At 45.8% G+C, this 27,848-nt stretch overlaps 3 protein-coding genes across 3 annotated transcripts in view; 1 reads left to right on the plus strand and 2 right to left on the minus strand.

Annotated features, from left to right (window-relative positions):
* Window positions 1-6,936, minus strand: part of ABCC6 (ATP binding cassette subfamily C member 6) — a 53,941-nt gene extending 47,005 nt beyond the window's left edge. The window contains exons 1-5 of the mRNA XM_004373288.1: window positions 6,901-6,936; window positions 5,063-5,245; window positions 3,356-3,481; window positions 3,088-3,216; window positions 784-909 (exon numbers count right to left, since the gene is read on the minus strand). Coding sequence (XP_004373345.1) covers window positions 784-909; window positions 3,088-3,216; window positions 3,356-3,481; window positions 5,063-5,245; window positions 6,901-6,936 — 600 coding nt within the window. The remainder of the gene's footprint in view (window positions 1-783; window positions 910-3,087; window positions 3,217-3,355; window positions 3,482-5,062; window positions 5,246-6,900) is intronic.
* A 4,564-nt stretch (window positions 6,937-11,500) lies between these two features.
* The window catches only part of LOC101343073 (nodal modulator 1), a 62,832-nt gene continuing 46,484 nt past the window's right edge, over window positions 11,501-27,848 (plus strand). The window contains exons 1-5 of the mRNA XM_004373289.2: window positions 11,501-11,774; window positions 15,530-15,619; window positions 19,309-19,354; window positions 23,768-23,868; window positions 25,209-25,315. Of these exons, the coding sequence (XP_004373346.1) occupies window positions 11,616-11,774; window positions 15,530-15,619; window positions 19,309-19,354; window positions 23,768-23,868; window positions 25,209-25,315 (503 nt within the window). The 5' untranslated portion in view covers window positions 11,501-11,615. The remainder of the gene's footprint in view (window positions 11,775-15,529; window positions 15,620-19,308; window positions 19,355-23,767; window positions 23,869-25,208; window positions 25,316-27,848) is intronic.
* Window positions 16,687-17,812, minus strand: LOC101343321 (tubulin polymerization-promoting protein family member 2). Its single transcript, XM_004373290.2, has one exon. It carries the CDS (start codon window positions 17,742-17,744, stop codon window positions 17,232-17,234), a length of 513 nt encoding a protein of 170 aa, XP_004373347.1. The 5' UTR covers window positions 17,745-17,812; the 3' UTR covers window positions 16,687-17,231.

A 27,848-nucleotide genomic window follows, 5' to 3' on the forward strand; every position in this document is an offset into this window, starting at 1 on the left:
GGAAGTGTTGCTTCCTCTTCTATGCTCTGAAATAGCTTGAGTAGTACTGGTACAAGCTCTTCTGTAAATGTTTTGTAGAATTCTCCAGTGAAGCCAGCCCCATTATAATTTTAATTCAATTACTTGAGCAGTTGAACATTTTTTTATATGATCTCAGATCAACTTTTCCTCAGAAAGCCTTTTCTAACTTCTCAGACCAGGTCACGGTTACCTGTTGTTCACTCTTGTGGACCCTGAACGTCTCTTTCAGAGCACTTACCCTGGTTGTAATTTTCCACGTAGTTGTGTAATTACGTGATTAATGTCTGGCTCCCCTACTTAACTGTCAGCTGCATGAGGGCAGGGGCTACATCTGCTTGGTCACCATAGAACCCTCAGCACCTAGCTGGGGCATGGAGCAGGGGTCAGCAAACTACAGCTCATGGGCCAAATCCGGCCCACTGCCTGTTTCTGCAAATAAAGTTTTACTGGAACACGGCTATGCTCATTTGTTTACATATTGTCTATGGCTGCTTTTGTTCTACAACGGCAGAGTTGAGTTGTAGCCACAGAGACCACCTGGCCCCCATAGCCTAAAATATTTACTATCTAGCCCCGTACAGGAAAAGTTGGCCAATCCCTGGCATAAAGTAAACATTCAATACCCATTTGGCTGAATGACTGAATGAATTAAAAATTCAAAACCAACATTCTAGTTCAAGTCCCTTAGGTCACATGGGGAGACAGAGATCTGAATTGGAGCAGGGACAAGGGAGGCACTGGGTTGGAGACCTGGTGACTTACAGACTGCTGGGGGTCTTTAGGAAAGAAGGGGGGTTGATCCGCCAGGCAGGACAGCACAAACTGCGCCACAACTAGAGTCAAACACAGGTAAGTCGACAGGTGGCGGAAAGGGTCACTCTGGAAGCCCTGTGGGAGAGAAAGCAGAAGTCCCACTGAGTCTGGGCAGGTAGAAGCCGGCCTGCTGGGCTCGTAGTAGCGGAGGTTGGAGAGGGTGCCCATAAGGGGAGAAAAGGTCGAGGCTGAAGAGGACTTCTGCAGCTGGGAATGCTACCGAGGCAGGGTCACGGGCTTCAAAAACCAGTCTCTCGGCATTCCTGGGTGTCAGATTCACAAACACCTGACTTACATACGTTCTGTACATACAAACAGTGAGCCAGAGCCATTTCTGGGATTTGCCCACAGCCACTTGCACATGAGTTGAAGGGACACTTCGCCTTTCTCCTTATGCCACAAAGGGAATCCTTATGCCACAAAGGGAATCCTTATTCCATTCCAGGCCCCACCCCAGTCTCCCATCCCAGTGTCTCCTTGGCCAGTGTTCTCTGGTTTACAGAGAAGGGGGCTGGTCTGATTGAGCAATGACTCTGCCCTGAGCACATCCAAGGGCCTTTACAAGCACTGTCCCATCAAGTCCCTCCCCACCCCGCCCCCTGGCCCCAGCTGGGGTTTACTGCTCCATTTTACTAATGGGGAAACCAAGGCTTGGAGAAGTGGTCACACCCTGCTCAAGGGCACACAGATTATTTGACCCAAATCATGAGCTTTTGCTGCAATGCCACGGTTGCTTTTGCCTGCCTGGCATCACTGCCCCTTTGTCTGGAGATAGCACCTAATTTTCCTTCCCCATCTTTAGGTATGTGGTTCATGGGGAACTGATTCCACTCCAAGGGGCAGCAGGTGACCCAGGCTTGGCCCCTGAGTATATTCTAGATCCCTGGCAACTGTGATTGATTTAGGTATGAACATAGAACATTAGCTTGGCCAATAAGATCCTTCCCCTGGGTTTGCTGCATTGGTAGAACACAAATCTGGAGTTACTGGTGGCCCTTCTTGCCACCTCATTGGAAAATGAAGCTAACACAGAGAAAAGCAGAGCCGAGAGACAGAGAGAAACAGCAATATAATAGTGCCATTCGAACACCTGGATCCAGCTATGCCTGAATTCCCCCTGGAGACTCCACATGCATGAACAAATAAATTCCCTCCTATTTTTCTCAGTGCTTAAGCTAATGTGAGCTATGTTTTTGTTGCTTGAAGCAATCATGTGGGTATCTGTGCTTGTGTGATGCATGAATGAAGGCATACGTGTGTGTCTGGCGTGCAAGTGAAGTGTGTGATGTGGGTGAGACAATGGGTATTCATGTAGATAAAAAATGTGTGGGATGATAGGTACTTGTGATGATTAATTTTATGTGTCAGCTTGGCTAGGCTCTGGTGCCTAGTTGTTTTGTCAAATAGTAGTCTAGATGTTGCTATGAAGATATTTAGATAGGATTAACATTTACAATCAGTTGAGTTTAAGTAAAATGTATTACCTTCCATATGTGAGTGGGTCTCACCCAATCAGTTGAAGGCCTTAAGAGCAAAAACTAAGGTTTCTTGAAGGGAAAAGGATTCTGCCTCAAGACTGTAACAGACATCCTGTGGGAGGTCGCAGCCTGCCACCTGGTCTACGGATTTTGGATTTGTCAGCCCCCAAGAATGCGTAAGCCAATTCCTTAAAATCTCTCTTTCTATATATACACACATACACAGACACACACATCTCTCCAGAGTTCCTGTGTGGTGTAAACAGTTAAGCACTTGGCTATTAACCTTGGAAGAAAGGCCTGGCATATCTACTTCCGAAAGGTCACAGCTATTGAAAACCCTATGGAGCACAGTTCTACTCTGGAACACATGGGGTCGCCATGAGTTGGAATCCACGTGTTGGCAACTGGTTTGGCTTCTGGTTTTATATATAGCTCCTGTTGGTTCTGTTTCTCGGGAGAAGCCTGATTAATATAGTACTTACACATGAAGGAGTGCATTTGTGTTTCTCTAGGGAGCCCAGAAGCTCAGGCTGCTAACCAAAAGGTCAGCAGTTCAAATCCACCACTATAGGGTTGCTATGAGTCAGAATTGACTCGACAGCAATGAGTTTGGGTTTTTTGGGTTTAGAGTGTAAGTGACTGCAGTGTGTGTGTGTGTTTGTGTGTGTGTGTAGAGAGAATAAGTTTTGTGTGGAAAGAAATGAGGAAAGATGGGACCCAAGGCCTGACACCACCATATTGGTTTCCCCAGGTGGCCCAGGCCCCCACTTACCCCTTGTGAGGCCTGCTGGGCAGCGCTGGTGGCCGGCAAGAGGCAGCAGAGCAGCCAGTACCCGAACAGCACCCCAGAAGCCTGGACCCCCTTCTTCCTCTCCACGTGGATAATGAACAGGGCGAAGCTCTAGACGAGAAAGTCAGGAAAGTCCCCTTAAGGCAGGAAGTGGGGAGGGCGCTTGGCTCCATCCTCCCCATCACCGTCCCCCAGGGCTGGAAAAGCAGCAGCCTGGGAAAGCCAGGCTCCAGATTGGGAACGGCTTTACCGTGGTGGCGAGCCACACGGTGGGGTGAATTAGAAATTCCAAGGCCTGGGGCATTCTTCGCTGGATTTTCCAAAGTGAGACAGCCACACTGGAGGTGTACAGGACTAGCAGGGTGGACCCGAGCACCTGGGGAGACAGGCTCAGATAAGGCTGGTAGGTAAAAGAAAGATGGCGGCATCTGGACGGTGGCCCACATCCAACTGGGCCGTGGCTCTGCAGCTTCCAGGGCGGGGCCGTGGAACAGATCAATGTCATAATTTCACAGTGCCAGCGTGAAGAATGCATCAGAAAATGGGTAGAGGAGGTTGCAGATCGTTTCTGACACAAGGGCCCAAGTCAACTCAGTATTTTCCAAAATGCAGGAGGTGCCTCAACAGTGCCTAAGCAAGATGACTTTAGGTATGAGAAGCACCCTGAGATGAAATTGACTCACGGGGTGAAAAGTTATACCCTTTTCAAGTCTCTTTCACCCCATCATTAAATCAAGGAGAAAGCTGGGACCAGCATGTCTTTAAACCCCTCTTTGAAACATGCTGATCTCTCTTTTGAACGAGAGGGAGAAAGAGAGTGTGCACACAGGGGAGAGAAGGCCAGAGCAAGGCACATGACAGGAACTATTAAAAATCCAAAGAAGTCCTGGTGGCACAGTGGTTAAGTGCTTGGCTGCTAACTGTAGGGTCACAAACTGAAAGGTCAGTGGTTCCAACCCACCAGCCGTTCTGCAGGAGAAAGATGTGGCAGTCTGCTTCTGTAAAGACTACAGCCTTGGAAACCCTATGGAGCAGTTCTACTCTGCCCTATAGGGTTCCTATGACTTGGAATCAACTCGATGGCAACCAGGTTTAGCCCCTTAAGAAAAAGTTTGCAGATCCCTGGATACCCAAACCAACCAAACTCATTGCCGTCGAGTCAATTCCAACTCATAGAGACCCTATGTGACAGAGCAGAACTACTCAATAGGGTTTCCTACACTATAATCTTTACAAGGGAGCCCTGGTAGCACAGTGGTTAAGAGCTTGGCTGCTAACCAAAAGGTTGGCAGTTCAAATCCACCAGCTGCTCCTTGGAAACCCCATGGGGGCAGTTCTACTCTGTCCTATAGGGCCGCTATGAGTCGGAATTGACTCAATGGCAACAGGTTTGGTTTGCTTTTGGTTAATCTTCATGGAAGCCAATAACCAGGTCTTTCTCCCGCAGAGTAACTGGGTAGGGTTGAACTACTGACCTTTTGGTTAGCAGCCAAAAGCTTAACCATTGTGCTACCAGGGCTCCTTTAAAATAAATATATAACAATTTAAATGATAGTTCTGCGGTACTGCCAGAGGAGAAACATTAAAATAAATTGTTAAAATTTTAAAAAGCTTCATCCCAGTGCAGCCCTAAAACCATCTTGTGTACCCCAGGAGTACATGTTCCACACTTTGGGAGATGCCAGGTGACGGCAGCTGTAAACTGTCCAGGACCATGTGAGCTTCCCATGTGTGTTCATGTCTTCTGGGGTATGAATGAACTTTCATAATTACAACATCTGTTTGGGAGAACCTTGTTCTACAGAGTTTTCCCTGTGGCCCCTGGGGTATTGCTCTCTGGTTGGTTAACAGGTTCCCCTCTTGTCCCCACCCTATCACTTGACAGGAGCATCCACTTTGGGATTTCCACCTGTCCCCTCCTCCCCATTGGTTCCAGGGTCCCAGTGGTGACAGCTACCATTCTGGCCTTGAAGAGAGGGGACATCCGGAGGTAGCCCCTGCCATGCCGGTGGATGTAGAGGAGGTAGATGGGGCCGAGGACCCAGAGGTACATGGGGGGCACCCAGACCCCCACCGTTCTCAGGAAGCATAGGTTCAGCAGGTGGGCAGCGGCAGGCTTGGGCTTCGTCTGGTTCCAGACCTGAGGAAATACAGGGAGTCACAAACTCACCTGCAACTTTTGGACACCGAACATTTATGTGAAAATGTGCCAATCTCTGAAGCAGATGCAATTTTCATCCTAATTTTGCAGATGAGAAACCTGAGGCCCAGAAAGGTTGAGGAACTTGCCCAGCAACACTCTGCTGGAAACTGGCAGCGCTAGGATTTGAACCCAGGTGGTTGAGTCCTGATGAATGCTAGGCATACACTGTCAGTTTAATCCTTATACCAACTCTAGGAGGTAGGAGCTACTGTCTCCATTTTACAGACAAGGAAACTGAGGCACAGAAACGGGAACCACCTCCTTTAAAACCCAAAAAACCAAACCTGTTGGCTTCGAGTCGATTCTGACTCATAGGGACCTTATATGACAGAGTAGAACTGCCCCATAGGGTTCCCAAGGAGGGCCTGGTGGATTTGAACTGCCAACCTTTTGGTTAGCAGCCGTAGCTCTTAACCACTGTGCCACCAGGGTATCCCCACCTCCTTTAGGTCCACACAAATAGAAGTGGCAGAGCTGACTCCCAGGCAGGCCCTTCTGACCCCAAAGCTTGTTTTATGGGGTCTTGATCTGTGACTTTTACCTCACCCCCTCTGCTGCCCTCTCTACCCTAGAATAAATTTGACTGTGAAGTGTTGAGGACATGGGCCCTTTAATTCTCTCTACTGTCTTACACCACCCCCTGCACGCACTCCTCTCAGCCTTGCCACTCACCAGCTGTGTGATCTTCAACTTCTCTGTGCCTCAGTCTCTTTCTTTGCAAAAGGGGGATAAGATTGTATTAAATGGGCTAATACCAGTAAAACCCAGAATACATACTGGGCACCAGGAAGCCCTCAATGAACATTTAAGCACCTGACTACTAACTTCAAGGTTTATTCGAACCCACCAGGAAGCACCTCAGAAGAAAGGCCTGGAGATCTGCTTCAGAAAGGTCACAGCCTTGAAAATCCCATGCAGTGCTGTTCTACTCTAACATATACAAGGTCACCATGAGTCCGAGTCGACTGGACAGCAATGGATTTGATTTTTGATTTATTGTTATTTATTTATCCACCTAGCTCCAAAAGTCCTGTGAAGTAGATTCTCTTATTATCCCCTTCCCCCCGCCACCTCCACTGAAGCCCTGGTGGCGCTACAGCTGCTAACTAAAAGGTCGCCAGTTGGAATCCACCAGCTGCTCCTTGGAAACCCTACGGGGCAGCTCCACTGTCTTATAGGGTCAGCTATGAGTTGGTATCGACTGGACGGCAACGGGTGTTGGTTTATCACCTCCATTCCCTGGAACTCTTTGCTAAGAGTCTGGGATGAGACGGGAAACCAGACAGATAGGGGCTCCATGCGACCGGAAAGGGCTCTTTGGAGGTGGGTGGGTGGGGCCTGGAGGGGGGGCACTAGCCTTAGGTAAATGAGGAGTCACTGTCCTTAGAAGCTGGGAGGTCTCGAGGCTCCTTTAACCGTGCTTGGTCAAAGGGGCCGCCTCCCCTGTCGTCTTGGGGCTGGGGTGTGGGGAAGGGGCAGAGCAGGTCTCGCTTCTCAGACTGGGGAGCTGGGTTCTCTCCCCTCCTCAGTCTCGGTGGGGAAAAGGAGAGTGGTGGGGAAAAGGACAGTGGGCAGAGAGTGGGGACACTCACCCCCGGCCCCGCACAGGACTCTACAGGGGCGGCCATCAGGTCCGTCTGTCCGTTGGTGTATCTGTCCGCCCCTGGGCAGCCTGCAGGGCCGCAAGGGGCGGGGCCGGGCAGGCCTGGTCGGGATTCGACCTCCGGGATCTGCAGGCCCGGGGCAAGGTCCGTCCGTGCGGCGTGGGTGGGGCGAGAAGGCGTGAAACCGGGCGAGGTGGAGGGGGCGCTCTGGGAGGCCCAAGCAGCCGCCAGGGAAGGAGGGAGGAACCTCGGAACCTCAGGAAGTGCAGTGGCTCTCCATTTACCCCATCCGTCGCAACAAGTATCGTCCCAAACTTCTGGAACACTTCGGACCCAGCAATTCCACTTCTAAAAATGTATCCTGATGAATGAACCCATGCAAATGTTTATAATGAGAAAACATGGCAATAACCTAAGTATCCAACAACAGAGGACGGCCTGGTTAAGGAGGGAGGCTGTGGTTAGAGGGACAGTTCCCTCAATCATGGGAAGGACGTTGTCTCTAGGGTGGCGGAAAGCATTTAAGATAATAAGCGTTTAGCACAGTGCCAGGCACACAATAAGAGTTAGCTATTATTAGAATTAGGGGCCCTGGTGGCGCAGTGGTTAAGCACCCTGTCAGCTGTTAGAACCCACCAGCCGCTCTGTGGAGAAAGATGTGGCAATCTGTTTAGGTAGAGATTACCTGCTGCAGTACAGTGCGTTCTGAAGCACAGCGACCCAGCAGGGCGGAGTAGAAGGAGCGGCTGGAGGATTCAAACAGCCGACCTTTTGATTAACAGCCCAATGCTTAACCACTGTGCCACCAGGGCTCCTCGGTATAAACACTACAGCTTAGGAAATCCTATGGGCAGTTCTACTCTGTCCTCTACGGTCCTTACGAGTCCAACTGGACTACAACCAGTTTATTACTAGAATTAGAGGAACCTTGTTGCGCAATGGTTAAGAGATTGGCTGATAATTGAAAGGTTGGAGGTTCAAACCCACCCAGGGGGATAAAGACCTGGCGATCTGCTTCTGTAAAGATTACAGCCTAGGAAACCCTATGGGGCAGTTCCACTCTGTCCTGTAGGGTCACTATGAGTCAGAATCGACTCCACGGCAATGGGTTTGTTCTTTTTTTTGGGGGGGGGGGTTGTATTCTTTAAAATATTATTATTTCACCCATAGATGACTCAGCAGTGGTTTATAATGCCATTGCAGAAATATATTATTGTGGAAAGATGGCTGCTAAATGCCAAACGAAAGAAGAGTTTATAATACTGAATAGGCTATTGTTATGGATTGAATTGTGTCCCCCCAAAATGTGTGTCTACTTGACTAGTCCATGATTCCCAGTATTGTGTGATTGTCCACCATTTTGTCATCTGATATGATTTTCCTATGTGTTGCAAATCCTACCTCTATAATGTTAATGAGGCAGGATTAGAGGCAGTTATGTTAATCAGGCAGGACTTTACAGGATTAGGTTGTATTTTGAGTCAATCTCTTTTTGCGATATAAAAGAGAGAAGTGAGCAGAAAGACAGGGGACCTCATACTATCAAGAAAGTAACGCCAGGAGCAGCGTGTGTCTTTGGACCCGGGGTCCCTGCACTGAGAAGGACCTAGACCAGGGGACGATCGATGACAAGGACCTTCTTTTAGAGCTGACAGAGACAGAAATCCTTCCCCTGGAGCTGGCACCCTCAAATTGGACTTCTAGCCTATTAGACCATGAGAGAATAAATTTCTGTTTGTTAAAGCCATCCACTTGTGGTATTTCTGTTATAGCAGCCCTAGATAACTAAGACAGCTATTATAGCCTTTTTGTAAAAAAAAACAAACAGTACATGCCTAAATTAGGGAAAGTAGAAAAGGAAGTCAAATCATTTACCTTCCTTCCCTGGGTCTTAAAGCAAAGTGTGTACACTGTGTCAGTGTCCCTGGGCACCAGTCCTTTTTGGAAAAGACTATGAAATATGCCTGCATAAGCAAAAAGAAGGAAATGCACTGAAGCCAGGATCATGGATTATCCTAATTTTCTTCTTTGTATTCTTCTATTTTCTGCCTTTCTGCAATGAGTATGCAATCCTTTCAAGACAGCAATGAAAACTGCAGCTTTTTCAGACAGACAAGCCCAAGCGCTCAACTCTGGTGAAGAATTACATCTCTCTGCACTCTGCACAAGGAGCCCTGGTGGCACAGTGGTTAAGCACTCGGCTGCTAACCTAAAGTTCCGTGGTTTGAACCCACCAGCCACTCCAAAGGAGAAAGATGTGGCAGTCTGCTTCTGTAAAGATTTACAGCCTTGGAAACCATATGGGGGCAGTTCTAGTCTGTCTTATAGGGTCACTATGAATCAGAATTGTCTTGATGGCAACAGGTTTTTTGGTCAAGAAGTCAGGAAGAACTCAGGGGACATCTATGTCAATTGGCACAACATAGTTCGTAAAGACAAAGTTCTGCATCCTACTTTGGTGAGTAGTGTCTGGGGTCTTAAAAGCTTGTAAGCGGCCATCTAAGATAACAACGATTGGTCTCTTACCATCCAGAGCAAAGGAGAGTGAAGAAAACCAAAGACTCAAGGGAGCAATTAGTCCAAAGGACTAATGGACCACATGAACCACAGCCTACACAACCCCAAGACCAGAATGATGGTGCCTGGCTACCACTACAGACCCCTCTGACTGGGATCACAGCAGAGGGTACTGGACCAAGTGGGAGAAAAATTGTAGAACAAAAAAACAAATCCACAAAAAAGACTAGACTTACTGGTTTAACAGAGACTAGAGGAACCTCCGAGACTATGGCCCCAAGACACCCTTCTGAATTAGAACTGAAGCCATTCCTTGAGACCACCTTCCAGCCAAACCACAGACAGGCCCATAAAATAAACAATAACACCCGAGAGGAACATGCTCCTTAGAATAATCAATTATGGGAGATCAAAAGGGCAACATTTGCCCAAAAGCAAAAATGAGAAGGCAGGAAGGGGTAAAAAATCAGGATGACTGGAAATGGGGAAACTAGGATGGAAATGGGGAGAGTGCTTTATGTACAAACTACCGAATGGGAAACTAATATGCTCTGTGAACTTTCACCTAATGCATAATTTAAAAAAAGAAGTCAGGGAGAACACAGGAAATCATTTGGGGTGAGCCAAGAACTGGACGCAGAGATCCTGATTCCTAGTTTCTACTCTGAACAGCAGTTGGCTGCGTGTAGAGAGCCCTCGACAAGTGCCTTTCCTCTCTCTGAAAGAAGAGAAGGTTCCGTAGGCCAGCCTTTCCTCATTCAATGCCCTACTTGTTTGCTAAGACAAACCAGGGATTCAGGCTCAGGAGAGTAAAAAAAAGGCATCTGTTTCCACTTTAGTTATAAATAAAACAAAAACAAAAACCTGTTGCTGTTGAGTCAATTCCGACTCATAACGACCCTATAGGACAGAGTAGAACCGCCCCATAGGGCTTCTAAGGCTGTAAATCTTTATGGAAGCGGGCTGTCACATGTTTCTCCTGTGGAGTGACTGGTGGGTTCGAACCGCCAACCTTTCAGTTAGCAGCCGAGCTCTTAACCACTACTCCACCAGGGCTCCCTTGGTTATAAATAACAAACCTCAGTAAATAAAATAAAAATTTAAATAGTTTCTGTTTACAACTGATCAGTTGAGAGTCTCGCTGTTTTGAGTGAGAATACAGAGTGAGAGACTGAAATCAAGGGTGCACATGGTTGAAACCCTCCAGGCAATGTATTGTTTGATGACATAAAACCACCGTGAAATTTTTGATTATTGTGTAGCTTAAACTCATTGTTATTTCTAGTAGTATATTTAAGTTTTAGCTCAAATAGCAAATCGCAGTGGAGAATCTTCTTACCTCATCATTTAGAAACAAAACATAAAAACTATCAAAATAAAACACTTTTTTTTTTCTTTTAGGAGCAAAATGGAAGAATTCCAAATATCAGGGCAGAAAAGCTAATTTGTCTATTTTGATGTGATGACTTGTGGTTTAATTCAGTCTACATTATAGTATACGTTCATCCTTGGGGCAAAATACAGTATGCTTATATTTAAACTTATTTGTAGGCAAATCAAAGTAAATTCAACTGTATGCACATCTTGCTGATGGGAGGAAAAAAACCCTGAAATTTATTTCTATACAAATGTTATTAGAGCTGAGATTAAAATAAACTTTAAACACCTTCTTTCATATGCTGTTAAACTTAAATTACATGTTTTGGTTTACATCATTTATTGATCACTTACCACGGGAGAATGCACCAATTTACACTAATATCTAAAGGGGTTTATAAGATTATATATCATCTGTGAAATGCATGAGTGAAAAAGATTTGGGAAAGTTGTTGGGTACTTTGGTCAACAATGTCTCTCGTCTTTTCCAGCTAGGTGATAGTGATTTGCAAATTACAATTCACCTTTGGAGTTTGCTCCTGTGCACATACATTTTGCGCTGCACCGGCCAAACGTTGTGCGGAGTCCTCCAGGCCTGCAGAGAGCACAAATGGTCTCGTTTTGTCGCTGAGCATGCGCTGTGGTTATCTTTCCTGGGGGCATGGGTGTGGGGTGGGAACGCGCCTGCGCAGCAGTGGGGGCGGGCCCTGTGCTGTCAGCGGCACGAAGAGGAGGAAGGAGCTGGTGGCGTGCGTCGTGAGAGGCGGGACCAGGTGGCCTGCCGAGGGTCGGGCGGCGGAGGCCGGGCCATGCTGGCGGGCGGGAGAGTGGGGCCGCCGGGGCCCGTGGTGGTCGCCGTCGTACTGCTGCTGAGTGGCGTGGGGCCGGCGCGCGGCTCCGAGGATATCGTGGTGGGGTGCGGGGGCTTCGTCAAGTCGGACGTGGAGATCAACTACTCGCTCATCGAGGTGAGCGCCTGCCCCGCGGCTCGGCCGGCTCGCTGTGTGACCCCGGGCTAGTCGCTCAGCCTCTCTGGGCCAGGGTGGCCTCTGCCCCAACACCAGGCGGTTTCCACCAGCCCCGCGTTCCTTTTCTTTTAAGGCCCTGCTTTCTGCGGATTCTTCACCGCCTCTTCCGCAGGCGCGCTGGAGTGGAGGTTCTTATCATGGTGTCAGCCATGGGGTGGGGGTGGGGGCTGAACGTATGTGCACAGGGTTTGAAGGACATTTTTGGATGACGGTGATAGTGGCTCACAACTTTCATCAGAGCACTCAAAATGGAGAGTCCCCCCAAATCCAGACCCGAGAGTCTTCAAAAGCAGAACTCCAGATCCACAGAATCTAGACCCAAGACCCTCTCCAGAATCCAGATCCCAGATCTCTTAAAACCCGGTCGCCGCAGGACACAGAGTCCTCAGTTCCTCTGAAAGTCAGATCTCCCAAAACCCATATTCCAGAGACTAGAGATGACAACTTTATTCTTTAACAGTGGTTTGTGCTGGCCCCATGCCAGAATCCCCCAGAGTTCTAAGCACTGCTCATCCAACCCTCCGGGTACCTTTAAAAGACATTTATTCCCACTTTAGAGAGCCTGACCTAGTCAACCTGTGTTGGAATCTCTAGGGCTGGGAATCTGTATTTTCAACATGCCCTCCACCCCCTTCATCTCTGGACTCCTTTTCCTCTGAAAATGGAGAGTTGTCAGCTGCCTTGACTGCCTTACTGGGTGGTGGCTGGACAGACACTGTAGAGCTGTGTGCAGAAGTCTTTATTACTTTGTAAAGTCCTATTCAGTTAGACAGCTTTTGTGAGGCGGAAGGGGGATTGATGGAGGTAGGGGTAGCAGGTTGTCCAGGTAGACAGGATGGGACCTGAGTGGGGCAGGCCTCTTCTGGGGGCCTGATGATGAGCAAGAGAGGCTGAGAGAAATGGAAGAGCAAAGAACAAGTGCTTGGGAGGTGTTTTGAGGGAAAACGAAGAGGCTGGGAGCTGCTGAAGAGAAGGGACTGGGGAATGAGACCCCCAAAGGTGGTGAGAAAGCTCATTTGAGCAGCTACAGTGGTGAGGGTTGGAACCAGTGTGTTCTGCACAGCACGTTGCTGAGCATTGGGGAGGGGGGCTAGAAAGTAGGTCCTGCACCCCACTATCTCTTTGACCTAGCCTTGCTTTGAGCCCCAGTTTTCATACCTGTAGGATGGTGCAGGGGATGTTGGGAGAGAAGCAGCAGAACCCAGCACCACATATTTCCTAAAGAAGAAAACCGATTATCATCTTCAAGGCCTCTCCATCTGCTGCCCCTCTGTCCTTTTTGCTCTTAAGAGGTTGGCTGTTTAATGAATCTACCCGCTGGCAGTGGTGGAGTCCTAGGATCTGCTGGGCACATGTTGTTGGGTGCCCATGTCACCTCCTGGGTTCGCCTCCTGATATGTGAGTGCCAGGCGTTTCAGAAGCTGCCTTTTGCAACTTGTAGTTTGCTGGGATTCCTGGAGGAAGGTGAAGGCAGGAGAACACTATCCCTCACCCCCAAGTACTAATAGTAACCCCAATAACAGCAGTTTTGTGACCCATCGTGAAGTGTGTTCCTTGAGCCCTCTGGCTTTGTCCAGATGGTTTGAAACACTGATTCTTTCATAATTTCTGATTATGAAATCAGACGTTTCATATCTGTAATCTTGAGGTAGATTTGTATTGTTGTCCTGATCTGTACTTTATGACAGAAATGTAAATAATGAAGATATTTCACAATCATTTCTTGACTGTGTTTTTTATATCCAAATACACCTTCACTCTTTTCTAGCCTTCTTCCCTGCTGGTTGATTTCACGTGATTTTCAGTCAGCAGCAAGGATTGGGCCCCTGCTTTTGTCTGGGGTTGTTCTAGGTGGGGATATAGCAGTGCAGTGAACAGAACAGACAAAAATCCCTACCCTCATGGCACTAACGTTCTATCCTTTAACAATGGCCTGTATTGTTAAAAAGAAAAATTACATCGGTTGCCAGTACTTTAACAATCAGGAGATTTCACATTGAAAAAAATGGATTTCTGGTGTCTCTTGAAAACTCAGGCTCTCTGGGCTAGTATAGAGTAGTGATCTGTCTTCCCTTTAGATGAATGCCTGCTGACATTACTTACCTGGCCCCTCTACCAGCTGCCATCCAGTGCATTCTGACTCATGGCAACCCCATGTGTGTCAGAGTAGAACTGCGGCCCGTAGGGTTTTCAGTGGCTGATTTTTCAGCCCTAGATCACCAAGCCTTTCTTCTGAGGCACCTCTGGGTGGATTTGAACTTCCAGCCTTTCTTTAGTTCGCAGCCGAGCATGTTAACCGTTTGCATCACACAGGGACTCCACTCTAGGCAGATGCATTTTCAATCCCTGCTTGAAATGCATGCATCTAGATCTCTTTATGGTCTTTAAACAAACACATCAAATATTTATTGAGTACCTGTAGTAAACAAGACACTGTCACAGGCACTGTGGAGCATACACAGGAGAGTGAACTGTGGCCCCTGCCCCCGGGAGGCTTCCAGTCTCTGCAGGATTTCATGCTTTTCCTTTCTCAAGTGTGCCCCTTGTGAGTTTGTTGCTTTATACATCTTAGCTGGTAAGACTGGGTCTCTGAGAACACTTGACCCTATCATTTCTGTTTCATGGTCTCAGAGTATTCACATTTTAGAGTTGAGGGGTTTAGAGGTCATCAGACCCAACTGCTTCTTTTTCTCATGAAGAAACAGGCTCAGAGTGGTTAAGCCTTGCAGGCAGGCTTAAGAAACTTCCTTTGAATTCATTCTGTGCCTAGCTAATTACACCAAAAACCAAAAAAACAAACCCGTTGCCATCGAGTCGATTCTGACTCAATTACACCATGTTGCCTTTTTCTTCAGAGAGATGTTAACTAGTAATTCAGGGTACTTTTTATTGAGCCCACACTTGGCGCCAGGTGCTTAAGATGGACTGCTGTGAATATGCACAGCCACGGTAAAGGGGAGGTGGCTGTCTTTGTACAGATGAAGAAATGGAACCTGAAGAGGTTAGATGATTCACCCAAGGTCACACAGTACGTGGAAGACCCAGATACTACTTGAGTGTCTTCTTGGGTTAACAGTTCATATCTGGAAATGCTCAGGATGTAAGAGTCTTACGGACTCCTTGAGGAGAGGACATATAATAACTGTCTTTTTGATGTTTTTTACCCTGAGAATGAAAGTAAAATAGAAAATTAAAAGTTTCTAGATGAGTGTTATTGTAAGTGTGTGGAATCACCTGGGGTTCAGAATGCAGATTCCTGGCCGTCCACCCAGACTTTCTAGTTGAGAACGGAGGTGAGGCCCAGGAATCTGAATTTTAATAATCACTTCACTCACAACAAAGTTAAAATTTTCTATTTTAGACCCAGATGCTTATATGAACAACATAGAGATAGCCATTAAAATAAACTGAAAAGTATTGACAAATACGGCTTTTGGAGTAGGCTTTGCCAAAAAACCAAAACTGAACCCATTGCCATCGAGTCGATTCTGACTCATGGTTTCTCATCTGAAAAACATTGGGTCACATTATTTTAGGGACACTTTGTCTTATTTCTGTCTGTCCCTAATGCCTGGTGTGAATAGCCGACATGTAGTATGTTCTCAGCAAATGTGTGTTGACAGAATGTATTTCGTCTTAATGTGGTTAACTCTCGGTGGCAATAGGATGACTTTTATTCTTTCCTTCCTTCCCAGATAAAGTTGTACACCAAGCATGGAACTTTGAAATACCAGACAGACTGTGCCCCAAACAACGGTTACTTTATGATCCCCTTGTATGATAAGGTAAGGGGAGGGGGCGCGTCAGTCTTCATCACTTGTCTTTTACGATGAGCAGTGGTGTGGTCTGCAGGGCTGGGCTCACCAGGAGAATGGCTTTCCTACATGAGCAGATGGCTCATCTGTTTTCTAAAGTGTAAGTAGAATACAGGAATGCTGGCCGTATTCTGAGGGAAACAACTTAAAAACTGATCTAATACAGTGTTTCTCAGTGTCTCCAGGGACACTTGGCAAAGTCTAGAGACATTTTTGGTTGTTACAGCTGGGGAAGAAGTGCCACTGGCATCTAGTGGGTGGAGGCCAGGGATGCTGCTAAACATCTACACTCAGGACAGCCCAGATGTCAACAGTGTCAAGGATGCCAAACCCTGATTGAGTAGAACCGTTTACTAGCAAGCAGCCTAAATACATTCAGAAGAATTATACAACTAATGTGTGAGTTCACGAGCTTTGTGGAAAAAATCAAGTGCTTTAGAAGTATATGAAGTAAATTTGTACATTTTAACCTTCCCCCCCGATTCCACCTCCCTCTAGAGTGATAATCTCTGAGAAAAGTTTTAGTACGCATCCTAACTGCTCTGTGTTTATAGATAGATAGCCACAAGTGTACACGCACACACATGCACGCGACACACAGACGCTTGTGCGGAGATGTGTGTCCGTGCACACCCCCACTTGCACGCCTCCGTCCTCACATTTCTAAATACATAGCCCTTTAGGACACTTTTTATTTTGAAATAATTGTAGAGTTACAGGAAGTTGCAACAATAGTCAGCATCGTTTTGATTTTGTTACACAAATGGAATCGTACAATAGGAATTCTTCTGCAATTTGATTTTCCCCATTCTGGTAATATCTTGGTATGCTTTCGACATCAGCACGTGGGGATCAACTGCCTTCTTTCTAATGGCTGTGTAGCATTTCAGAGTCAGGTCAAAATGGTAATTTATTTAAACTACTCCTCTGGTGATGGACGTATGGGCTTTTTCAGGTTAAAAAAAATATTACAACACAGCAATAAATGTTCTTGAACTTACATCTTTATGCAAAATACATAGGATTGATATCTAGAGGTGGACTTGCCAGATCTTGTAATATTTAAAAAAAAAAAAATAACACTGTAAGTATGCATCTCAAGATACTGGGGTTGATAAGGGGATGATGGTTAAAATATCTAGTTTTAACAATGACTCGTAATTCCTAAAGATACGTGCTAACTCTTGCAATCTTAGGCATGTGAGGAGTAAGTGGGAGACTTGATTAATAGTATGTTTGGTATCAAAAGACAACGAGTGGTTGAGAAAAGTGTCTACTCACACACGGGCTTCATTGTGGTATCTGCTGGTTGGTTCAACGGGAACTTCTGGCATTTAGCTTCAGCTTGTTAACAGTGAAAGGGAACCAAGGAGCTCACTACCATTTACAAGAACAGAGCTGCTCTTGGAATTTCATTTCATGTGTAAAAATTTTACATGTAATGATCGTATCAAACTAAATTAAACCATTTGAAGGGTCACCTTTTTTTTTTTGTTGCACACACAGATGTTTATTGTTTCCCATGCTACCTCGTGTTGAAGGTGTAGGGTCAGGGGCTGGCAGGCTAAGATGAGGGTCCTTTCTACTTGTTCCCCTTATCGTAGGTGCCAGCACCCTTGTAGCCACTCACATAGCCTGAGTTGTCATTCACCTCTTCCCGTCCAGCAAGGCCCTTGCCTTTACCACTCTCATCAAAACGTTCCTTGTGGGAGCCAGTGTACTTGCTGGTGTCTGTCAGCCGGTCCACTCCACCCACCGTTGTTGCTTTAGTAACGCCAGTGGTGGCTGGATCCTTGCCCTCCATGAGTTTATAAATGTTCTCCAGGGCTTCATCTGGGCTCTTCCCTTTGAATCGTTTCTGGCCCAGCTCCTTCATTGCTTCCTGGAACTGTGCAAATGTGATGGTTCGGGCATTCTTGTTCTTGACTTTGCTAAACACAATGTCCACATCAGTAGAGGTGACCATCTTGCCATCCATGATGCCACAGTCTTTGCACAGCTTGGAGAAGTTCTTGTTGTTCATTTCAGTACCACTGCTTGATGAGTCTCCAAAGACAGCAAACCGTTGGAATGTTTTCTCTGCTTCTGACGCCATGGTCAACTCGCGGTGGGGGAGGGCAGTAGGGCGGCAGGCTGGGGGGCGAAGGAGGAGGGGAAGGGAGGATTGAGGAGGAGTGGGGATGAGGGTTAAGAAAAAATCAGAATAAAATCAGAATCAGCAAAGGGAACAGACCTCCTCCTCCCTGTTCTCTTTTCCTCTTTCTCACTCACTGTCCCTCCCACCTACTCCAGCTATAGCGTCAATTTCTCCTTCCCAGCACTAGGGATACTAGTGTGGAGCCCAAAAACTGAAAAATCTTCACCACTTGTCCCTCTTCCCCACCACTTTTGTGTACCTAAGAGTGTCCTGATGATGCCTGACCCTTCCCAGCCTTTGTATGTGTGTGTGCAGGTATGTGGGAGTCAGCTGGCTGGGGAGGCTGGCACATGGGAGACGGAAAGGGGAGGAGAGGCAGGCTTCTATGACCTTGGTGTAGTGTTTATGTGACATCACTTCCTGTCCCAGCTACAGCCCTCATCTTGTGGGGAGGGAGCTTTTGGTCTACTTACCTTACCTACTGCATTGAACCAGTTGGTGAACCCTACCACCTCTCCAGAGGGTCAAACTTCCCTCATCATTCCAGGCCATTTTACCAGTGCTCTGGGCCCTGGTCAGACTGCCTTATGATCTGGCCCACAACAAAAGCTGAGGAGAGCCCAGGGAAGGGGTTAATGCCATGAGTCCAACATTGCCCTCCTTCCTAGTTTCCAGGCCCAGGGGTAGCGACCAACATGGAGAACCACACTGGCTTTGACAGATCAACCTCAGTAAACCAAACCAAACCAAACTCATTGCTGTCGAGTCGATTCCGACTCATAACAACCCTATAGGACAGACTAGAACTACCATATAGGGTTTCCAAGGAGTGGCTGGTGGATTTGAACTGCTGATCTTTTGGTTAGCATCCCTAGCTCTTAACCACTGTACCACCAGGGCTCCTCAACCTCAATAGGAACGTTAAATGGCTTCCAATATTGAGAATGGCCATATAGGATTCAAATCCCTGCCTAGATCCATTCCACTCCAAAAACAATGCTTTTTCCACTACCCAGAACAGCACGGAACTTGGAGTGCTACAGATCTAGGTAGATCAGGGTGAAAAGGGGTCAGGATAAGTCTCAGACTGAAACTCTTCCAGGTAGGTTTCTCTGCAGGTCAAGGACACTTCTTAGGGGTTTCTTTCTCTGGCCTTTTCTCTGGATGAACTTAAGTATACAAAAATGGAGCAACTAGATTGGTGTCTTCCAACATATCTAATCAGTCACCAGGTCTTATTAAATGTTTTTTTTGCCTTGTCTTACAAATTCATTCCTTTCCATTCCTCTTGCTTCTACCCTTGCTCAAGTCCTTGTCATCACACATCTGGGTGACTACCATGGCTTCTAAATGGCTTCTTCCCCAAGTCTAATGCTTCACCCCCATCCACCGCATAATCCATCTTTATACCTCTCCCAGCAGATTAATTTTCACAAAACCGGTTTTCTACCTTGAGAACATTCTAAAAGGGTCACCAGTTTTCATTCCTTTAAATTTTATTTTATTTTTTTCCCCCTCTTAGGGAGATTTCATTCTGAAGATTGAGCCTCCCCTAGGGTGGAGTTTTGGTAAGTTAACTGAACAATCAGACATGCTCTTACTGTAAGAGATTAGATTATATGCTGAGTATTAATTTAAATTGGCAACGTGCATAGACTATTAAAATATTAAGGATTCACTTCTAGTGTGGAAAAGGTTTTTTTTTTTTTTGTTGTTATTTTAGAGTAGTTTGGATTTACCTTAAGTCTGCCTTAAGCCTTCCTGTCATCTTTCTTAAAATCAACATCTTTGCTTATACCTCTCTCAGGATGTTCTCCTTCTGAAGTTTCATTAAGTGACAGTAGATCAGTACAAAGGCAGGAAGGGGAATTTTGTTCCTGTCCCAGGACTGCTTCATTTTTAGCCTCCTCAGTTTTTCTTTTTTTTAAAATGAATTAATTGTGACATTTAAAAATCATGAGATTTGACATGAAATCCTTCTTTTAAGAGATCAGAAGATCTGGCAGCCCTGGGCCTTACCAGCTGATGACTAATAACAACCTTGGACAAGTTACTTCCCTTTTCTTTTTTTTTAAATTGTTGTAATTAAATGAAGTTTACATTCCAAGTTAGTCTCCCATACAAAATTTTTATACATACTTCGTGATGAGACCCTAATTGCTCACCCATTCTGTGACAGCACATTCCTCCTTTCCGCCCCTGATTCCCCATGACCATTCAACCAGCTCCTCACTCTCTCTGCCTTCCCATCTCACCTCTGGGCAGAAGCTGCCCCTTTGGTCTCTTGTATCTACTTGACTAAGAGGCACACTCTTCACGAGTATCACTTTATGTCCCACAGTCCAGTCCAATCCCTGTCGGAAGAGTTGGCCTAAGAAATTGTTTTAGTTCTGGGCTGATAGAGAGTCCAGGGGCCATGCCTTCCGGGGCACCTCCTTACTTCCCCTTTGTCAGCCTCTATTTCCTCACCTGTGGAGCCAGGATAGTTACAGTACCTGCCTCACAGGGTACTTGGAGGCCTAATGAGCCAACATATTTAAGTGTTCAGAATGGCTGGCACGTAATTAGTAAGCACTCAGTTAATACTGAGTAGAATAGTTGAAGAGGTGGGAGTGGCGTTGGGATCAGAAGACAGGGTTCCATTGACATGGCTGAAGTCTTTGAAGAGGAGACTCTTCTCTCCTTGACGTTTTGGTAGAGTGGGTGTATGTGATCCCAGTTTTACAGCTTGGGGAGGAGAGGACAGGGGAGCCACAGATGTTCCCATACTTGGCCTGCTTACGAGTTAGAGAAGGAAGAATTTAGTCTCAACTGTCATGAAGGGGTAAAGTGAAGCTCAGGCAGCCGAGAGCTAATTTGGCCCTGTGAGAGAGGTTCTTTTTCAGATCTTAGTCAGGAGTGTACCTCGCTGTTTGTAAAAACGTCTTGGAGGCGGCGTCTGACCTCCTCCAGCCCCGTAAAGGGGAGGGGGAGCCGAGATCAATAGCACAAGGCTGACTCCCATGAGGTGGAGGCCACACAAGCCTCCTCTCTCCACCATCTTTACTAATTCCGACCCCATCCGTCCTTCGCACAGCACTCTCTACTAGGTTCGATAATTCATTGCAGTGGCCACACAGAACTCACAGACCATACTCATGATTATGGGCTTTATTAGGGAATAACAGTTACAATTCAGGCTCAGGAACACTCAAGATACAGTTCTTCCATTAGGATAGCTTCTTCCCAGCTGTGCTTTCAGGCGTGCCCCTCCCTGGCCCTCAGTCTCTGCCCAAAGGCACTTAGCTTTCTCCCTCCGTTGGCTGGGAAACCCACCACACCATCTCCTGCTGCCAGGTCTCTCCTTCCTTGGTGGTGGTGGGTTCCCCCTCCCTGCTCTGGAATTGGCTTTGTTTTAAGGCGAAGCTGACCTATCCCTTTGGTCGGCCAAAATTACCCTATCACACAATCACCTGGGTGGGAGTTACAAGGCCATGGCTAGAAAGACCACACACAGAAGTAATTAATCCAGCACACGGGTGTATTTCAAAATGGTGGAGGGGAATTAAACCCAGCTAATGTGGTGCAGTGGTTAAGTGCTCAGCTGCTAACTAAAAGGTTGGAATTTCAACCCCACCAGCTGCTGTGTGTGAGAAAAGATGTATGATCTGCATCCGTAAATATTTCAGCCCACGAAACCCTATGGGGCAGTTCTACCCTGTCCTGTAGGGTTGCTATGAGTCAGTCTGCTCGACGGCACACAACAACAACAATGGTTAAAGCAGGAGCCCTGGTGTGCAGTGGTTAAGCACTTGTCTGCTAACCAAAAGGTCCCCAGTTTGAACCCACCAGCAGCTCTGAAGGGGAAAAGACCTGGTGATCTGCTCCTGTAAAGATTACAGCCTAGGAGACCCTATGGAGCAGTTCTCCTGTGTCATGTGGGGTCACTATGAGTTGAAAATCAACTCCACGGCACACAACAACAACCATGGTTAAAGCAGAGGTTACAAATTAGCAGCCTGTGGGAGAATTTTGTCCTTCCCCTAACCAGTGCTTTTTCTTTTAGTAAGCTTTTTTACTTGAATTATAACATGCATACAGAAAAGTGTACTGATCATAAGTATAAAATGTGATGAGTTTTCACTAAGTGGACACACCCACATAACTTTCACCCAGATAATGAAAGAGAACTTTGCCAGCACCCAAGAAGTACCCTATCCCAGTCACTCACTAATACCCTGCCCCACCCCATGGGTAACTACCACCCTGACTCCTAAAATTTTACGTTAGTTTTCTCTGTTTTTACACTTTTTGTACACTTTTTAATATCTGGTTTCTTTCTTTCAGCATTAGGTTTGTGAGAGATCTATATTTTGTATAGCTAATCTTTGTTCTTTCTCTTTGCTGTACAGAATTCTGATGTATGAATATAAAATGATATATCCATTCTACTGTTGATGGACATGTGGATTGTGTCCTGTTCTTGGCTGCTAAGAATAGTGCTCCTGTGAACATTCTTATACATGTCTTTTGGTACATACGTGTTTACATTTCCATTGGCCATGTAACCAGTTGCCATTCAGTTGACTCTGACTTATGGGGACCCCGTGTATGTCAGAGTATAACTGTGCTCCATAGGATTTTCAATGGCTGAGTTTTTGGAAGTAGATTCCCAGGCCTTTCTTCCCAGGCACCTGTGAGTAAACTTGAACTTCCAACATTTTGGTTAGTGGCAGAGCACATTAACCATTTATACCACTCAGGGACTCCATTGGGCATATACTAGGAGTGAAATTGCTGGTCATAGAATTTGTACATGCTTAGCTTTACTGGATACTGCCAAACAGCCAAAAGTGGATGTACCACTGTATGCTCTGCCAGCAATGTACAAGAGTTCTAGTTGCTTCACATCCTCACCAACACTTGGTATGGTCAGTCTTTTTAATTTTAGCCATCCTGGTAGAGGTTTGGTGGTTATCTCATTGTGGTATTGATTAGTATTTTTCTGATGGCCAATGAGATTGAGCACTTTTTCATGTATTTATTGGACATTTGGATAGCCTCTTGGGAGGTGCCTTTTCAAGTCTTTTTGACCATTTTCCATTCGGTTCTCCTGTGTTTGTGTATTTTCTTCATTGCACCTGAAATTCTCATGATTTTCCCCCCTACTTATCATTCTGTATTTTCCTGCTATGATGAGCTCCTCAGTGTTTTAAAAAATGGAGTTAGTTGTTAATATTGCAAAATTGGGAAATTGAACATAAAAATCCAGATTTCCATCTTTTCTTGGGAAGTTGGAAGCTCTGGCAACACTGGACCATATGGCAACAGTTGATAGGAGCTGAGCAGCGGCTGCCTCTGTCAGTTTGCTGTGACCCCCTTGGTCTGCGCTGCCCGTCTATTCCCCCTTGGTTCCCATGGGCTTTGGCGTTTATTGCCCTAGTTTAGCGCTGTGAGCTCCCATCCTTGGTCAGGGCACAGGTTTGGAGGCAGACTTTCTGGAGTTGAATTGGGACTCTTACTCACAATCTCTGTGACCTTAGGAGGTCCTTTAACCTTCCTATGCCTCCAGTTTACCCCTCATTAAATACAGATAGTGCTACCTACTTCTTCAGATAGTTGTGAGAATTAAATGCATTTTGTGCAGTGTCTGGTTCATGGTGAGCATTCCATAAACAAAACTGTTTGGTGCTCACTGAATTTTCAGTGGTACTCTGGGATACAACTCAGCTGAAAGACTAAAAAGTATCTTATACTTGTAACACTGGATCCCTCTGGGTGGGGAACTGGGTGCCTCGGGCCTAGGAATGGGAGGGAGACTTCCCCCATACCTTTTTGTACCTTTGGATGTTAAACTGTGTGAGTGTATTAAGTGCTCAAAAAGTAAAATGAAAGCTTAACAATAAAACATGTTTTACTTAGGCAGTTTCACTGTATCCTAGAACTAAAGTTGCTCTTGTGTCTTGTACCCCCATTCCCTCCTCCCCCGCTTTATTCTTCAGAGCCAACGAATGTGGAACTCTACGTGGATGGCGTCAGTGATATCTGCACAAAGGGAGGGGACATCAACTTTGTGTTCACGGGGTTCTCTGTGAATGGCAAGGTTTGGCTTCATAATGCTGTTATTTTTAACACCTGCTCTGTAATATATGCTATGTCTTCCCTTAGCTTTTTATTTTTAATTTTTTTAAAAAAAAGGACCTTTTCACCCAGGAACTTTGATCCGACAAGAAGCCCACAGATAAGCTTCAAGAGGTTCTGTGAACTGTACAAAATTGTGTGTAGAATGTAGTTGGTGTTTTAAGGGGTCAGGTGTAGGTTACTGGTCATTCATTCTGTTCCACTTCCATGCCTTGGAATAGGCTGTTAGAATATAATGCAAGGATGGACTTTTAGGGTGATGTGGAGCTAGAGGAGCATACTCCCCAGCACTTGGGTTGGGCAAAGGTTGGGAAAGGGCAGAGCAGGAAAAGGTTTCCCTCTTGGCTATCTGGGAAGCAGCTAAGGCACCCACTCAGGAGCCAGGCTGCCAGACTGGAACCCTGTTCTGTCTCTTGCTAGTTGTGTGGCCTTGCCAAGCGTCTTCACCTTTCCATGCCTCATTTTCCTCACCTGTGAAACAGGGCTAAGAGCAGTACCCTCCTCATAGAGCTTTGGCGAGGATTAAATGGAGTAATGTGTGCAGAGTACTTAGCATTGTGTTCATAGTAAGCACTTACAGAACAGCCACTCTCAACATTATTACTATGGTATACCATATTTTTTTGATTTTAAGAGTTTTTTTCGCATTTACCATCTCTGAAATCAGGGTGCATTTTATGTTCATTGGCATCTTGCAGTCACTGTGGGTGAACTGAAGTTGGTTTCTTCCAGCAAGGATTCCATTTGCTTCACCCATGGATACTCTCAAGTATTTAAATGAAATTCTCTGAGTTATTTTGGACCACCTTGGTGGTGTGAATGTAGACTGCAAACCTGTTTGAATAGCAGCTCTTGGTTCAGATTCTCGGGGGAGATTTTGTTTTTTTCTCCTTCCACTCAGTACCAGGGTTGAGATATGCAAATTTCCTTGCTGTCCTTTTCATCTTGGGTTTATTTCTCCTTTTTCTTTACACTGAGAGTGTAGCCCTTTGGTGGCCCTGCTTTATGTGTGAGTTTCTTATTACAGCCCTCATCCTGGATATTCTTTCTTTCTTAGTAGTTTGTAAGACAATGGTGCATATTTAACTGATGGTGTCTCAGAGTTAATGAAACCAAGTTTATTTTACTATTACTGTGTCCCTCCCTCGGAGGGGTTTCCATGGTTTATATCATATTTTCAAAGGGACCTTTGATGCCAAGTAGATTACAGGCTCCATCTTGGGAGCGTGAGTGGGGTTGGCAGCGCAGCTGAAAGGAGAGCTATGCTGCTAGGCCTGGCTCTGACCTTCTTCTCTACCGCAGGTTCTCAGCAAAGGGCAGCCCCTGGGGCCCGCAGGAGTTCAGGTTTCTCTCAGGAACACAGGGACTGAAGCGAAGATCCAGTCAACAGTTACACAGCCTGGCGGCAAGTGAGTGGTGCTGTGTCCCCCTGCCCTGTGCCTGGAGTGGGGCGGTGAGGGTAGGAGCTTTGGATTTAGGGAGACCTGGATGCAAATCCTGGTTTGGCCTCTTAACTTTGGGCAAGTTCATGCCCCTGGGAGCCTCACGTCCCTCATCTGTAAAATGGAATCATTTGACCCATGGTACCTAGTGTTGATGGGATGATTAAATATGAGGTAATGCCCATCGAGCACTTACTGCAGGGCCTGGCATGAGGCCGGCCTTCGCTTAGTGGGTGGGGCTGGCTCTGGAGCCCGCCAGCCTGGTTTGAATCCTGGCTGCCTCATTTGCTAGCTGTTTGACCTGGGGCAAGTTACTTAACCCCTCTGTCCTCAGTTTCTTCATTTATTAATGAAGGATAATCATGGAACTTACCTCATAATGTTACTGGGAAGATTAAGTGAATTAATATTTTAATATCATTATTTAAAGCTGCCTGGCATAGAGTTAACCAAAAACCCAAATCTCTTGCTGTCAAGTTGATTCCGACTCACAGTGACCCCTACAGGACAGGGTAGAACTGCCCCATAGGGTTTCCAAGGAGCAGCTGGTGGATTCGAACTGCTGACCGTTTGGTTAGCAGCCGAGCTCTTAGCCACTGCACCACCAGGGCTCCTGGCATGGAGTAAGTGCTTAATAAATTTTAGCTCAGTATAGGTTAGCTCAGTTGTGATTTTTAAAAATCCGTTTATCACTATTACATCAAAAACATTTTATGGTTAGAACTATGATAGCTATTTAATTAACCTTGTAGAGTCAAATTTAAAACCTTTATTTAATGGGTTCATGTAAACGTTAACAGACGTGTCAGATTTATATCAGAATAGTTCAGGCTGGTAATTTTCAAAACAAATCATTACTAACTGCTTTAACATACAAAAGTGACCACACTGCAAAATAGAGGTTTATAATGAGTTTGTCAGTAAGCCATCAATTATTATTATTGAAATTATTTTTCATTTTGAGATAACATTTTCTTGTACAGGTAGTCCCCGACTTACGATGTATTAGAATTATTATGAACTGCACTTACGATCGTCTGTTTTTTTTGTTTGTATAATTGTTAGTAATATGTACTACATACAGTGTTGTAGCACGTGAATGTGCTGACGTTATCTTTCTCAGATGTTCACTTGCAGATGTGCAATGATTTATAAAGATACTGATAATAAAAGGCAATAATAATGAAAACTAAAAAAGAAAAAAAAATGAGGTATTCAACTTACGTCAGAACTGACTGATGACAGAGTCTTCGGAAGGGAACCCCGTTGTAGGTCGGGGACTACCTGTGGTAGGTTATCACCTCTCTAGACCTTTGTAGTCCTGGTCTGTAAAGGAAGGTGGAACTCTAATTTTCTCAAGGCTGATAGTTTGCTATCAATCTTGTTCAAGTGGCTTGAACTTTCTGAATCTCTTCTGTGGGCACTAACTAAAACTCTGATAGCGACTTGCAAAACTGGGGTACTGTGGAAATGAAGCACAGGATAAATCTTACTAAGACCAAATCCAATGGTGATTTCAATTTTATTGTCGCAAAATGACTTCCAAATCCTATCCAGTTACTACAGGCAGTCCTTGATAGAATAAAATACCACCACAAGAGAAACAATGGAATAATCTTTGCAGTTCATTTCATTAGAATTAGCTCTCTAATTGTCAGGTACGTTGCAAATTTGACAGGCGCCCTGGTGGAAGTGGTTAGGCCTTGGCTGCTAACTGAAAGGTTGGCAGTTTGAACCCACCAGCTGCTCGGCGGGAGAAAGATGTGGCAGTCTGCTCCCATAAAGATTACAGCCTTGGAAACCCTGTGGGGCAGTTCTCGTCTGTTCTATAGGGTCGCTATGAGTTGAAATCGACTCGGCATTGGGTTTCATTTGCCCGTTTGAAGGGTTAAACGTCACAGTCCTTGCAGTAGCATTTCCAGCCTTCAGCTCGTCACCCCCTGGTCTTATTTTGCCAGTAGCTACTGGAGTAATCTTCGTCAGCTGCTGGTTTCATCACAGCTGGTTTGCATAAGAACCCACAGTGGTTTACATTTAATTCTGATAACAAATCTAAACTCTTTTCCGTAGAATTCAGAGCTTGTTATTTGCCTTACCCGTATCACCAGCGTGTCATCTTGAGGGCCTTAGCCAATTCCGCCTGCTCTCTCTTCTTTACATGTGACTTCTCCTTTCCCACTTGTTTCTTTGGACACGTCACTTCCCTTCTCCTTGCCTGTTCATGCCTAACACCTCTGTCAAAACCCACTAGACTGTTCTATGACTGATCCCTGCTAAATTATAGTGACTGGTTTTATGCCAGAAATCCTTCAGATGAAGGGGAAAAATGAACTCTCCTTCTTATTAGCACAAGGAATACTATCTACTCTTGTACACAGTAGGTGCTCAGTAAGCGTGATGCAGATTTGTATAGTGAAGCGTTGAATGTCATTCATTCAGAATTCACAGCTAATGGCAAGTTTGTGATAATTCAGACATTTTCTTGTGCTACCAGTACTAC

The sequence above is a fragment of the Trichechus manatus genome, unplaced genomic scaffold (genome assembly GCF_000243295.1).
Source record: "Trichechus manatus latirostris isolate Lorelei unplaced genomic scaffold, TriManLat1.0 scaffold00024, whole genome shotgun sequence".
Lineage (NCBI taxonomy): Eukaryota > Metazoa > Chordata > Mammalia > Sirenia > Trichechidae > Trichechus > Trichechus manatus.

Excerpts from the sequence above, each read along its gene's own strand:
- LOC101343321 (XM_004373290.2), bottom strand. The coding sequence starts at position 17,744 with ATGGCGTCAGAAGCAGAGAAAACATTCCAACGGTTTGCTGTCTTTGGA.